Here is a 14,723-nt window from a genome sequence, read left to right on the forward strand (position 1 = left end):
ATGGCTTTTAATCTAGCTCTCCTGGCGTGTTTCCTCTCTAACACACTGTAAAATGACACGGCGAATTCCCACTGTAAAATCAGCACAAACGCAAGAGCACCTAGAGGTTAGCTCTAGTGTAAAAGCTACCTTTTCATTTCCCCCCCACAGCAGAACGTGTACAAGCTGTGTTCCCGGTTCAGAAACGGGAAGCTACGTGAGCTGTCAATACCAGATTTGTTGTTGGAAACACGTTGTCAAGCCTTGGCCAATTTTACAAAATTTAATACACTTTCCTCCACGTATGAACAAGCATGTATATACAATAATTTACAGCAGAAAACTAACAGCCCTTTTATCAGTTCAGTATCAAGGTCCCTTGGAAACCAGTTTCTTACAAGAACTTCAGGGATAAAATATATTATATAGTAATTTTACACAGTTAATTTCTCTTCATTAGGTAGTAAACAGAAAATGAGCTTTTGCTGTTTCTGGGTGAGGTTTTAAAGCCCTCTACCTCTGTATCACAGCACTGCTGCAGGGTTGTATTCAAATTCTTGTTAAACACTCAACTGTTCAAAAAAAGGCAAAAAGAAAAAAATAATCTGAAAAACTACCGTGGACAAAACGCACTACTTTAGAATAAGGTAAGGACTCAAAACACAACGTAACTATTGTGGTATGGCTCTATCTTGACTGACCAGCATTATGTTAAAATTACCTCAGCAAGATTCGCACGCTTCAAATTAAATGCGAATGTTGATGAAAGTGAGCTTAAAAACCTCTAACCTCTGATCCACTATGTAAGTATGGGGCGAAAGGGTCCCACCCAGCTAACCCTATTGCTTTTATAGAACCAGTCAACCATTTAACATGTGCCTCGATGCAAATTACATGCTAAAGCATTTACTTGCAGTCCTTGATCCAACAAACACGAGCAAAAGATTTAACAACGTGGTGTAAAAATTGTAACAAGCCTGAAGGTACTGGATGGACAGCCTATTTTTTGTGTCGTATGTAGTCTTTTTGGTAAGACAAAAGCCTCTGGCACAGAATCAGAATTGGTACTTGAAAAATACTTGTACAGCAATACAGTGAGTAAGTTGTCTCTACACTACCATTTATTTTTTTTTATAGATATTCATATATCCTACGTGCTGCATCAGGGTCCTTTATCAATTTATAGTTTTACAAATATTAAGCCATAGTAATATTTAACTCAACCAACTCAATCTTACAAGTCTATCAACAAACTGATCACATGTACAAACCGGACACTGTACAAATAAACATATGCAAATATATATCACAGCAGTCTAATCACTGGAGGAAGACATTTGTCTGTAGAGTTGCATCACTGGCCACTGCCGAGTGACAAAGAGCTCTAGTTCAATATTGACAATAATGAACACTACAGTGGCAAAATTTAAGTTCAGTTCCCAGAGCACACACTGACAACAGAAACAAAATGGCTAAGGCGTTAAGTCTGTGGGCACAGGTACAATGATTTCTGTCACACGTTTAGAGCACACTGGCATCACAGAAACAGAAGTTATCTCCTCATCAGTAGTTAGAGAACACACTGTTATGAAGATACCACTCAGCGGTAAATACCAGTTTTAACGTTTCCCAGCATAGAGGAGAAATACCAGAACAGTATCCTCATATCCACGTCAAATATAAATGAATTTAATGAAGAAAACTGCATTAATTGCTGCCGGGTCTGTCAGATCGTCTGCGGGCATATGACCACGAACCTATGTTATTTACAATGCAAATGTCAAACAAGCACACAAGATTTTGATACTCCATTTTCTGAACCAGTTGTAGGTACTCGAGGTGGCACTATAAAACATGCATATAACCATAATTCTTAAATTCTTTCAGAACACTGACCAACAGTTTATTGCTCACATTTAAAAACTTAAGACTTTGTAATCAAAAGCTCTTTTTCTGTGTTGATACAGTACGTCACAACAACCTCAAAGAATACATTTTTCCAACCAAAATGCACAGTCTGATGGTGACCAAAGTCTCATAAATAAAGTCTGCAACCTAGTGAAATTAAATTATAAAAATATAACTTTTAAATAAATCTGGTATTCATTTTTAATAAATTTTTAGTGTTGCTTCTATTAAAAAAATTTGACCCAAATTACCCACAATTTCTTTTAAAAGGAAGAACATGAATATGTCTAATATGAGTTAAAAAATGACTGGCTAAAGTCACCGGTATTACTGGGTGGGAAGCAGTACCCATGTCTGCAGGTAAGGCCTTCTATTCTTGTAAAATTAAGATGTACGATTCTCTACCTACCATTAAGGGAACGCGTATCATTTCGGTCTCCAAAACTTACATACAACGTATTTTCGATATATAAATATATACATAAACATGCCATATAAAACATTATTACAAATGGAGTAAATACAGAAGCTGAGTTTTAGATAGAACCTATTTCATATATTACAATGCAGATAACATCAGGAAATTACACGTTTTCAAATGATTGCCTTCATCAGTGAGATCTGGCAAAATTAACAAGCAGAATCAATTAGCTTTGAATTGCGACGCTGTACTGCAACTGTACGACCATAGCTTATCTTACCACGCGCTTAGTGACTGTTTTAACTGAATGATAAATGCTTGTTAGAAAAATAAATATATCAACAAATGAAATGCAAACTAATCCCTGCTCCCCTAATTCATATCCGTAACAATTCAAAGAGGATCTGGAAAATATTTTAGTCATTTTTTTGGTAGCAGAATGCATAATTAATTACAGAAAACTAGGTATGGTGGGTACCAACTTGCTACCCACAGTAGCAAGAGACAATATTTCTATTCCACTTGGTGCCAGATACCAGCGTTCCTTGTTCAACCATTTAATATTTTTTTAATTTTGTAACAGAAAATAAAGAGTGAAGAATTAGGCCTCAAATAAGTACACAGAATCTGTGCAAATGTAAGGTCTTAATTCTGTATGCCCTCCCTTCCACATATAGCAGATGATGTTTCTTTAAAAGAAGAAAAAAAATATTATAAAGTCAGGGTGTACAGAATTGAGGTTTCACTTCAGGTTTATTTTTTCAACTAAAAGTTAGGGTCACACACAAAAAAAAATCTTTCACACCACCCAAACTTCGAAAATAAAGTATAACCAGAAAATTTTGGTTACATTTTTGTACCATACCAGATCTCAGAAAATATGACTACTTCTGTATTTTTTTCCCTTAAAACTGGACAATACTTTTTTTAAGTGATAGAAAATGGTATTAAAGTTTGTTTGTAAAGGTATAAAATAACTAAATGTACCATAAACAAATAAATAACTGCTTTTCTTTTCCAGAGCAGTACATATAACAATACATTCCCCTAAGTCATATAGTTATCATTTACAATAGACAACTTAATTTTACTAAGGATGCAAGAAATAATAGAATACAAGGCACAATCATTAAATGGAATTTTTCTTTAGGGTGTATATTGACTTATGTCAGCGTGATATACCATAAAAAGTGCAGAAAAACACAATGTGCAATGAGACCACTGTATAAAACATGATTGCATAAAAAGTGATTTGGCCTTTTAACCTCAATAATTGAAAATAACCAATCTTCCCCTTAAAATTAAACTATAAAGTATGACATTTTAAAATTTATTTTCAATTCTAGTGCTATCTAAAAAATCCTGAAAAAAATTTATACCTGGGTAATATTTTGTATGTATGTGTTTATGTATCTATTAATATATACACATACACTCCTCTTTGTAGGTCATTTTAGCCTCTTGAGCATGTCTAAAGTTGTAGAAACAACAATCGATCTGGATCGGAAAGTAAACATCGTAATTCCATACCTGTCCTGTTATTTCCTTGAATCCTTTAACCAATGAAACATTTTGTCTAAACCATCTCTGTCAAAGGACCCCACCAGTGCATTATTTTCTACCAGAAGTACCAAAAAGGATACATTTCAGAACAATGTTAACAACTTACTATTTGAAACAATACACAGCTTTTATCACTGCAAATGGTATGCTGTACTGACACTCAGAAAGAAAAAAAAAGGCTTTCCACTGCACTGATTCTCAGTCTTTGGCACAATAAACAGAGATTTAGTGATTGATACAAGAATCAAGGTCTGAAAAATTAGACATTAGTCAAACTTTTTCCAATGTGGATATATATATATATATATTTGAGATTACATTTTTGCTATGTTTGGCAGAACTTGGATAAACCAACAGCCTGTGCTAGGCTTCCTTTGCAGTTGAACGCTCTGTCACTACTGAAATTAAGCATTTTCAGATTAGCAAAGTTTGGTATTTTTGTATTAAATAGAAACGTAAGTGAATTTACTGCCACTGTTTGTCAAAATCTGCCTTCCTAGGCAACTGGACTTTACAATCAAAGCGTACCTTGCTTGGTCAAAAATAGACTTCTGTTTTCGGTCTGTGGCATTAAAAGTTCTATCATCGTTTTTTAACTGTGTAGAGATACTACGCGCTACTAGAGCGGAGTAGTTCTCAACTCCGTACGTCAGTCAGAAATTGCTTCCATTATTCTCAACTGTGAACAAAATGACTGTTGAAATGCATAACCTATTTGGAGGGCAATAAATAGCAAAAGTTTAAAATATATATTTCTTTCAAAGAATGTTCTTTCAGTTTATTTTTTGCTAGATTTTTCTCCCCAAATCAGAACATATTCTTCTAACCCATAATAGCAGCAGGGAAGCAGAAGTCTGTTCTGCTCTTCCTTAACTGTACCTGCTTCATAGCATTCTGAAGTAAAAACCTTGGTAAAAATTACCAACCAATTAAATTAGCTTTTGCTTTTTCAGTCAACTTCCGGACTCTGCCTCTGCTAGATGTTCCAAAAGTTAAGGAGGTGTCTTCGAACAACAGCTGCCTTTGCTCTTCCTCAGAGTCATCTTCATTGTAAAAGGCTGTCCTCCTACCCTGGTTTCTAGTTCTCATGTGAGGTTCAGAATCTTTAAGCTCTTCAGACCCCTCCTCCATAGGCTCATCTATCTTTTTCCTCCTGCTTCTTGTTTGCATTTTAACATTCGCAGGAACTAAGAGGTCTGAGCCTGGCTGATGGGGCTTTATCTTCCTTTTTGGCTTTCTACCCCCACGGCCTTTTTTTTGTAACAAGTCTTCCTTCATATTATTTTCAGAAAGAGAATTGCATGCAGTAGAAGCGGAGGCTTCTTCTGGTACATCCCTTGTGGTCTGGATTGTACTCTGCTCTGCAACCTTTTGCTGTTCAACAATTTGTAGCTTTTTTGGTTTCCTGCCTCTCTTCTTGTGCACCACTTCACAGCTACTGTTATTGGTCTCCACCTTCGGTTTCCGTCCAGGACCCCTTTTAACTGGAGGTTTTGAAGGCTGTCCTCCGTGTCCATTTACCTGAATGCTTCCTCCTGATGCCAAGGCGTTAGTCTTGCAATCTGCTGTAAAGAAATGAGAGTACTTATCACGTAACAGATTTGCATTTACATTCATTTTCACACTGCCTTAATAAAACTCTCACTGAAATATCTGAATGGATTCACAGCGATTGCCAATCTGTCAAAATCTAAGAAACCCAAAGTAGAGCACAGAGAGCTTCACGCCAATATGCAACGAGGACTAACTTTTACTTGGATTTAGCTCAAGGAGGCCTGAAGAAAATAAAAAAAATAATAATAATTAAAAAAAAACCATAAAACAAAACCAAAACACACACAAAGAAGAGAGGGAGCAGCTCAAGTGTTTTTCGTGGCTGATGCAACACCAGTGGAGAAAAACTGCTGTTTGGTATCTGCAAAAGCAAAAAGTTGCTCAAGAAGCATTGCTGCATGGATCGGGAATGCTTCACGGCAGGTCATCTCTGGAGAAATGAAAAAGTTTCTTTCAGCCTGAGGTAGCATCCTTTCTAGCCAGTTCATTAGACCAGGGTTATTTCAACAAGCGAGGAAAAGGGTAGAAACGTGGGAGACTAACAACAACAAAGTATACAATTTGTACAGGTTTCTCACATGAAGAGACACACAGCAGAAGGTATTTGCTTGGAGACTTTCATGGGCTCTGAGTTTTTCTTAGGTGAGTGGTACTCAACCTCCTCAGTGGGACACGTCACAGGACCTCTTACGGAGGTGTTCTGACACCACAGCCCTTGCCAGGAACCTGACCAGGAACAGCCTCACAGCCAGCCTCACGGTTCATCCCGTCCTCTGACGGGGCATCCATGCACAGCTCCCGCTGTGTTCAGATGTGCCCCCATCAGGCACCAAAAGCACAGGCCTCCACTGCTACATGACGGATGGGCAGAAGAGGAAGGATCACATCAACAATGTTCAGAGACCTCTGACACGACCAAACATCTGGCCATGTAACGGGTACATACTTAGCCGTGCAACATGGTAACAGCAGAGGTGTTTGTGAGAAAGCTTGCAAGGAATGGCCAGATAATTTAACTGATCAGACCACAAGCTGCTTTTTCAGAAGCATGGATGAGTAAGAAAGAACAGATAATCCTCAGGGAGAGGAGGACTACAGTGAGTAACTGGATTAATTAGGTGGGGTCCAATTTGCAGACTACTGTTTCTCCACCTTCAGAGAAAAGATGCTTAGTGGACCTAGCTGCTTCACAGCAACTTCATAATGGTTCAAAGCTCCTCCATGAACAGGAAAGATTTTAGGATGATGAGATCTTATTTCACTTGCCACAGAAGCTTTGAGCTTTAAGGTATCCAGACATCAGAAGACCAAGCCAGGTCAGTCAGAAGATTACGTGAAAACTAGGTCCAGTCAACCCATGCAAATATACTAAACTGAAGCAGTAAACACTGCATAGTTCTGTTTTGCTGTGGCAAAAAATAAAAGAACGAAGCTGCAGCTGGGATGCTCTGATCTTTGTGCTTGTGGAGAGCATCATCATACTCAGCGTCACTGACCCAAATATAACCCACCTAGGTTTCATTAGGTAAAACCCACAGGGTTTAAAGTGTGGCCCTGCAGAAGTCTGCTTTGGGATCTGAGAACTCAAAACATGACACTTGTAATAACTTAAATGAAGGTAGATATATGCTAACATACCAAAATTGGCTAGACAGCAGTTATCATGCCATGGAAATGGTGTTAAGAGTAGTCAAAACCGTGCATATTTATCAAGAAGGAAACTAACTGTGACTGAGTTGTTCCATTAGACTTCCCTATTCTGCTAAATCGTAAGGCATACTCATTTACCCACCTCCAAATCATCACAACTCAAAGGCAACGCTACAGCCACAACATCAAAAGCTGGGGGGAAGTTCCAAAGAAACTCTGTACCTTGTTGATTAACAGTGGAAGATTTCACTTTGCGCTTGATTTGCTTCTCTTTCTCGGGATTTTCTCTTGTGGAGTTATTCCTAGTGTTATGACTGTAATCAGACTGACTAGGGATTGATAAAATATTCTGGTTCTTGGAATGTTTGGTTGAATTCTCCAGTACTAGAAGGACAAAATGAGGAAAAAAAAAAAGTTATTCAAGGTAAGTAGTTAAGTAGTTTATACCACACTCGATCTTACCTGGCTAAAAAGGAAATAATATTCTGCTACAAACAAACAATTTGAATCAGTGCTCTAGAAGTAACAGAACTTCCTGGATAAAACAACATAGCCGAACTTGTTTAGTTTTCCTCTGAAGAGCCTCAAAGGCCTAGCAGCTTAAAACAGAACCAGACTTCACTGAGACAAGAAATACATTAAATTTCAAAAAAAGAGCAAGTTTTATGTTTAAAAACATTCACATCTTAAAACAATCAAAAAACCCCGACTTGCCTGACTTTCCTGACCCTGCAGTAGTATTAGGCTTTGTAATTAAAGGCTTTATTGTTAAAGGCTTTGCTCCTGAAGAAGTGGATGGTTGCTCTGTAACAGCCACATCTGTTATCCCCCTATTGCTTCTAGTCCGAACAAGGGAAGAGGTTTCAGCTGCTTTTCCATTCATCTGAGGTGGAGCATGTCTCAGCGCTGTTGACCGTGCAGGTGCCGAAGATGAAGTGGTGGCAGAAGCTTCTGCCTTCAGCTGAGGTTTTATTAATCTCCTCTTCCTTTCGGGGCTGCAAAAGGAGAAACAATTTGTACCCTGGATGACCATTTTTTTTATTTTACAGGAATAAATAAAATTAAATGCTAGTGTCTGAGATCATGGGAGTAAAACAAATCATCTCTGTATGATGTTAAAAATATGACATTCACTACGGAAATTCATGTAGCTGTGAGCCTCTGAAAAGTCAGTCTTTACAATAAATGCTATAGTTATATGACAAAGCATGATGCCATCACTATCCTAACAATGCTGTTTTACTGTATATGTTTAGCAGTTATATGAATTTTAAGCACTTACACTAGGATAGCTCTAAGTGAAGTTTAAAACTCTGCCACACCATAGGGACTTGCATGTCAAAGCTATCCTTCTGCAATATCGGGAATAGTAAAGGAAATATTAAGGAAAAAAAAAAAACCACACCAAGGTCTACTGTTTAGGTATGTCAAACTCGTGCAGCATTTCATGAATACTGTGAAGGGATTAATGTACCTGGATGCAACACTACTGGAAACTGAGCTGCTTCTGCTTCTTTTTTTCCTTCGTTTCTTTATTGTATTTCTTTTATGAAAGCGTAGGGCAGATTTATAATCTGATAAAATAGAACTTATGTGTTCTTCAAAGAAAGCAGAAAGGCGCAAACTCATGCTGTAGATCTAAAAAAGAAAATCCAGTAAACAAGCAGGTTTTATACTTTTCTGAAGCATCATTTTACTTATTTATCATTGAACAATAGCTAGAAAAGTAAACTGATTGATATGGAAATGTTTTAAGCACATTTACAGTCTGTCTCAAAAAGTTTACGCTAGTCCATGTGTAGGCTTGCTTTAACTATCTTCATGCTTCTGAAAAGTGTATTACAACTGAAGATCACACACAAAAGGAAAAAATCAGAAAGCGCCACCTTTTCAACTGTTCCTTTTCAGCTGTCTTTCCAGAACACATCCCTTTCTAGCTTCACCAGAAACCACAAAGAGAGATCCTTAATGGAATTTTAGTGTCGTATACTCAGGGTCAAGAAATCTAATTTTCTTCTCTATTAAGTTGCACCCTTATATCCTATATTTGAACATCAGTCTATTCCTCTTATGGATGAGCTGATACTACCAGTGCGTTGGTTGCAACAGGTACAATAAAGGTATTAGGAATTATGTAGATACACATTTTTCTTCCCCTCCCCCCGCCTTGGATGATTTACAGAGACCCAATCAAACTCAGTTTAGGCCACAACTAATTATCCGAGCACAGTTGCTACTACTTCTGGAAACAAAAAAACCCACAGAAGCGAAATGTCTAGAAACTTTAATGGGGACATGGCACCTTCACAGTATGCAAAACACAAAGACAGTATTAAACAGTTGCCTACCTAATGACACACCAGAGAAACTGAGTGCCAGACTAAGCGGCAGGTGTGACAGATTCTGCATGCATTACTGGAGAGGACATCCAAAGACATTTAGTAAGAAAATATGAAAAAAAAACCCCAAAACCTATATAAAATGCTGATGGGTTTAGGTTTAGTCTTCAAGTAAGTATCAGTGATGTAAGATGCTAAAAATATCACTGAATGACAAGTCAGAGTAAAAACATCATCATTCAACAATTGTGTTGCATGCACTTAAAGTACACAGAATTGGAAGGTTCTCATGTCAAGAATTTGGATATTCCAGAACCTAAGTAAAATAAAAAAGAGCTAGCAGTGTACTATTATATCAGCCTGTTTGGAACAAACATGAGAAAATACAAAAGCGTCACAAGAATCTGTGAACCCACATGGAGCTAAGATACTGTCAAGCATTCTCCTATCTTGTGTTGAGGAGATCAAGAAAGAAAAACCACAAAAGAATCCAGACCTGCCCCAAAATCCCTGCCCTTTGATGCAACCAAAAGACAAGTGACTGACTCTTAGGCAGTGAGTGGGATTGTCTATTACTGACAGGAGAGAGGTCACTCATTGATCAGTCTTCCTTGCTGGTCACCTACCAAGGAATTTGTCCCTGCATTTTAAGACAATAAAGTCCTGATGATTAGTTATTTAGAACCACCAATCCTAAAAGCTATTAATAATTCTGGTGTAACAGCTAATGCATATTAGAAGAAGAAAAGCTACACAGAAGCCCTGAACATGCGGACGTATACATTTGTAACTTCCACTGCTAGCAGATACTGCACCTACAAGTCAATCTGAGAGAAAATACTAACTGCACAACTGGCAGGGCATTTCAGATTCAGCTCAGTAATAACGGCTTTGTAGGCTCATGCTTTATGTAAACAGTTCTGTTTCCCGGAAATACTATGTGCTTCATTGCAATCTCACTGCATACTGGTGAGCAGCACAGAATTTCATTATCCTCTCCTCTCTATACCTGGATATTTCAGTTTGGGGCAACCTCCAAAGAGGAGTCTGGGGCTCTGTGTGTGTTTTGAAAATCTAGTTTCTTCCCCAAAGTATCAACTGAATTCCACTATTGTGCCCACAATCATGTTTCTACAGATCTTTCCTTCAGCATGGCTCTCCCTTTAGATCCATTTTCCAATACTTACTTTTGAAACACATGAAGAAGGTCAGACCTTTAGGCATTTAAACCGCATACATTCCTTTCCTTTAAAATGCAAAGCTATACTACTTTCTCAGAAATATTCATGTTTGAAGATCAGAAACAATTAAACTTGTTTTTAAAGTAAACAATTATACTGCCTCTCTGCTCTTCCATCCTGCATTTTCCAGATGTAAATATTCTTTCAAACAACCAAAGAAAGAAAATAAAGTCTTACCCTTGATCTTTTACTTGGTGTATAGGCCTTGGAATTGCTGAAAATAAGTCTCACATCTTTACATAACTCCATCGGTGACTCATAGTTGCCAGCTTCCAGTGTTTCTCTAACAGTAGCAAAATCCATAGGAGTGTCAATAATATCTCTATAATCCTGTTAAGAAATAGCACAGCAATGTATCATGATTTTTTCCCCCCAAGTCTTAATGTATCATTTCCATTATGATGCATTTGATAAATCTGTTTAAACCAAACGTCCTCTTTAAATAGGTATGGGAGACTGCTGAAGACATTTCGCTCCTCTCTACTCATACACAATGTAACTCCTCACAGACATACTTGACAGGATCGAGGTTAGATGTTAACTGATAGAAGAACGTAAACAGATTTACTGAAATACAAAGCTCAAAATTTTGTGTCCTAAGGGTTATATTACTGATACACTGTCATGAAGATAACTGTGATATGAAAGTGTGACTACAGTAAGCTTTCTGGGTGGCTTAACAGCTCAGACTTGGTATTAAGCCTAATGCTATTTTTACATATTAGCTATAAAATATGAAGTTTGAATATTTGAACCTGACCAGAGGTTTAGCACATCCCTGCTGAAACCTGAGCAGTTTCCCAAATGGAGACCTAACAATTGAGGAATAAAATAATGAAAGATCCACAGGCCTAAATAGGAAATCGGACCTGGTTCAAGCCAATGACAGAACTTTTTTCTTCTGGCTATGGAAAAAGCAGGGGAACAGCCATACGACAGAAAGCTTAAATACCAAAATTAGCCAAAAAGTTAGCTTAATCCATCAGAGCAAGTAGAACCTGTGTGAGTGCCTCTGAACATTAAACAGGTTTGCGACCCCAGGGAGCAGTGTTTCACACCCAAGCCTAGTAAGCTGCTCGGTATCAGCTCATTTGAGGATTTCAAGCATGGAAGGCCACTTGTAGTTTGGCCATGGCATAAAGTTCAGGTTACTTCAAAAATTATGGTGCCCAATGGCTGCAGAAATGTCAAGACAGACCTACTAGTGACTTCCACAAGAAAAGTATGTATTTTCTCTAATTGGGATGATGTCTCCCACAATAATCACCTCAGAGTGATATTTTAAAGAAAATCTTAAGATAGTCTAGACGGAAAGCATGCAAAACCTTTGTTACTTAAAGTAAAACCAGCCTAAAAAGCTAAGGGAGATCCAAGGCAACACGACTTTTGTGTTAAAATATTCTGTAGTTACAAATAGCTGCTATCTAGGCTATCTGAACTCCAGTGTAATCACCCAAGCAGAAAGCAAAATTTGGGAAAGTCGTTGTTACTACAGTTAATGGTCCACTACAGCTCTTCAGTGGGTACTTTTTCTGCATCAAGCCCAGATGACTGTGATATGAAAATTACTTTTCGTTTTTATACTTCTGAAATGAAAACAAGAAATGATCCATGACAACATTTGTCACATGGAACAATCAAACATATGCACTGCATATATGGCCATTTTTCACTCAGAAAAGGAAAGACGCATCTTAATTGCAAAGCTGTAATTTACTTAACAACAAAGGCATCCCTGCTTATAAAACATTTTGCAACTAAAGTATTTGAGCAGCAGCACAATTTCTTTTGAAATTACTTTAAAACCACAATAAACATTATTATCAGGTGACAACCAAGCACTGAAAAATTTCTGTCAATAGAGCTGCCTGAGGTTTCAATTAAAAGAACTGGAAAAATGGTCACAGTTGAAAAAACCCAAACCATTTAACTGGCTTATAAGCAGCCTTCCCATTCTAAAATACTCACTGGATATTCAAGGAGATCCACTGGTTGTCGAAATGGTTCAGAGTCTTCGCACTGAAAAATGAGGTTCAGCAGCTCCTGGCATTGCTTCTTCCATGACTGAATGTCATATGACTGAGCTCTATTACGTAGCCGCCGCTTTGGCTGATGATCCTGAAATGATGATATTGTCTGGTATATATTAAATAAACTAGCTGTTTTTACAAAATCTAATGGAAAAGGTACCCTGCAGGATATACATTCTAATGAATGAATTCATAACACGCCGCAGCACAGATAGAAATGCTTTTACATTGAACAGCTGAATAGAACAACATGTCACTCTAAGCTCAAAACTGTCCAAAAGCTGACATTACACAATAATAAAAACTTTTTCAGTTTTACATTCCTTTGTTTACAAATACATTTCTCATTATTCATAGCCATAAACAATTTTTAAAAATTACCTTTCTTTTTCTAGTGGAAGTTCCTGGCACATTTGTATCTTTCTCTTCTTCCTTTGAGCAAGATAATGAGTCGCATAAAAAGGTTAAAAAAATATAAGCATATATGAGTAGGTGAGTTCTTTTATACTGCACTTATAATTTGAGTCTACAGTTCTACCCCTGTCCCTCTGAGAAGCATTTCATGTGACTGTCAGCTCTGAGAACCTTTCAGAAGTTGAAGAAACATCTAAATTCTCCAGTAAACCGTTAAAGCTCTCTGCACTAAAGGAGAGGAGGCTGGATTTTACCCAGTTTCCCAGCTGACAAAAAGAAACATTTAGTTGACAGAAAAGTACACCCCACTCCCTCACAGTGACTGAAAAGAGTACTTTCGCGTCCAGTAGGACAGAGACAGTGGTCCCATTTCTCCAGTTTATCAACGCCAGTGTCCAAGACACAACCACTTACCTCATCAGAGTCAGATAACACTTTTTTCTTCATTGCATTGTATAATGGAATTATGTCATAGCAACTCTGGTCTCTGTGTAAAAAGAAACACACGCTAATATTTATTTTCTATCTTCACCTATGGAATCAACTGTATTTTGCCTAGGATAAGGAAAATGTTTATGAAGCCATTCCCAAATAAAATGATAAAGTGTTTAGTGCTATATGAATACTAAGAATACTGCAGTAATAAGAAAAGCTAATCTGCTCAAAAAGCTGTCAAATACTATCTGCGCTCTGTAAAATGTAGACCACTTAACAGTGTCAATGTTTTAAAATTAAAAATTATAATCCCTTATCATGAATTTATTAGCATCAGAAAAATCTAATACTATACCACATAAAGGGATTTGGGGCCCATCTAGCTTTTTAAGAAACACTACAGCGGACTTAAGTGTACAAAAGCACAATTTAGCACATTAGCACCCACAATGTAAGACATTTCAAGTATAATGTTTATTTGTGCACATAAATGCTGCTATTGTATAAACCTGCATAATTACATCAGCAAAACAAATGCCGATTTTCAGTTCTTGTATAACATTTCAAGCTCCTACACAAAAGAAAGCCCAAAGGTGTTCTACTACGTAGCAATACAAACCACCAGAAACAAAAAGAGTAAACACTCAACGACTCTACACTGGAATCATAATCCATGATGCAGGCTACTGCCATTATCACTAGAATAGCGCGGGGGGAAGGAAGGTGGTGGCAGAAATCAAGCAACAACCCCTCCGCTTTTCTGCTTCTGAAAAGACTTAGATAACTTTGAGACTAAGCTTTAGATTCTCAGAGGCATCTAGATATTTCACTCTTGTTAGAACCACAGATTTGCCTTCCGTAGTCTAGGCCTTCTATCCTACAGTTAGAACCCGATAAAAAGAAGTCTGGGCTTTATATGCATTGCTAGTTCACTTAAATGAGTATATTAATTAGACAAATGCTATAGACCATTATTAAATAAGAATATCCATGTCTTGCACTGATTTAGCTAAGCCAATTAAAACCACACATTTTGAAAGACCGAGCTGCTTAATTACTCAAAACAACCCACGTAGGACAGAGACATTAAAGGACAAAATTAGTAATAGAGAAGCCCTTTAGATACATATCTGTTCCTAAAGGTGCATTTCACTAAAACTTTGAATATAAGAAGCAGTTAAGTATTTTT

The 14,723-nt window shown here is 37.4% G+C and overlaps 1 protein-coding gene across 3 annotated transcripts in view; it reads right to left on the minus strand.

Moving 5' to 3' along the window:
* Positions 1-3,042: 3,042 nt before the first annotated feature.
* The window catches only part of PHIP (PHIP subunit of CUL4-Ring ligase complex), a 118,334-nt gene continuing 106,653 nt past the window's right edge, over positions 3,043-14,723 (minus strand). For 2 of the 3 annotated variants that reach the window (XM_075087135.1, XM_075087133.1), the window contains 8 exons: positions 13,514-13,586; positions 13,067-13,117; positions 12,624-12,773; positions 10,833-10,985; positions 8,550-8,713; positions 7,790-8,070; positions 7,298-7,459; positions 3,043-5,436 (listed from right to left, as the gene is read on the minus strand). In XM_075087135.1, the coding sequence (XP_074943236.1) occupies positions 4,790-5,436; positions 7,298-7,459; positions 7,790-8,070; positions 8,550-8,713; positions 10,833-10,985; positions 12,624-12,773; positions 13,067-13,117; positions 13,514-13,586 (1,681 nt within the window). In that variant the 3' untranslated portion in view covers positions 3,043-4,789. The remainder of the gene's footprint in view (positions 5,437-7,297; positions 7,460-7,789; positions 8,071-8,549; positions 8,714-10,832; positions 10,986-12,623; positions 12,774-13,066; positions 13,118-13,513; positions 13,587-14,723) is intronic. The other variant, XM_075087134.1, reaches the window with a different exon arrangement.

Source organism: Phalacrocorax aristotelis, chromosome 3 (genome assembly GCF_949628215.1).
Source record: "Phalacrocorax aristotelis chromosome 3, bGulAri2.1, whole genome shotgun sequence".
Classification (NCBI taxonomy): Eukaryota; Metazoa; Chordata; class Aves; order Suliformes; family Phalacrocoracidae; genus Phalacrocorax; species Phalacrocorax aristotelis.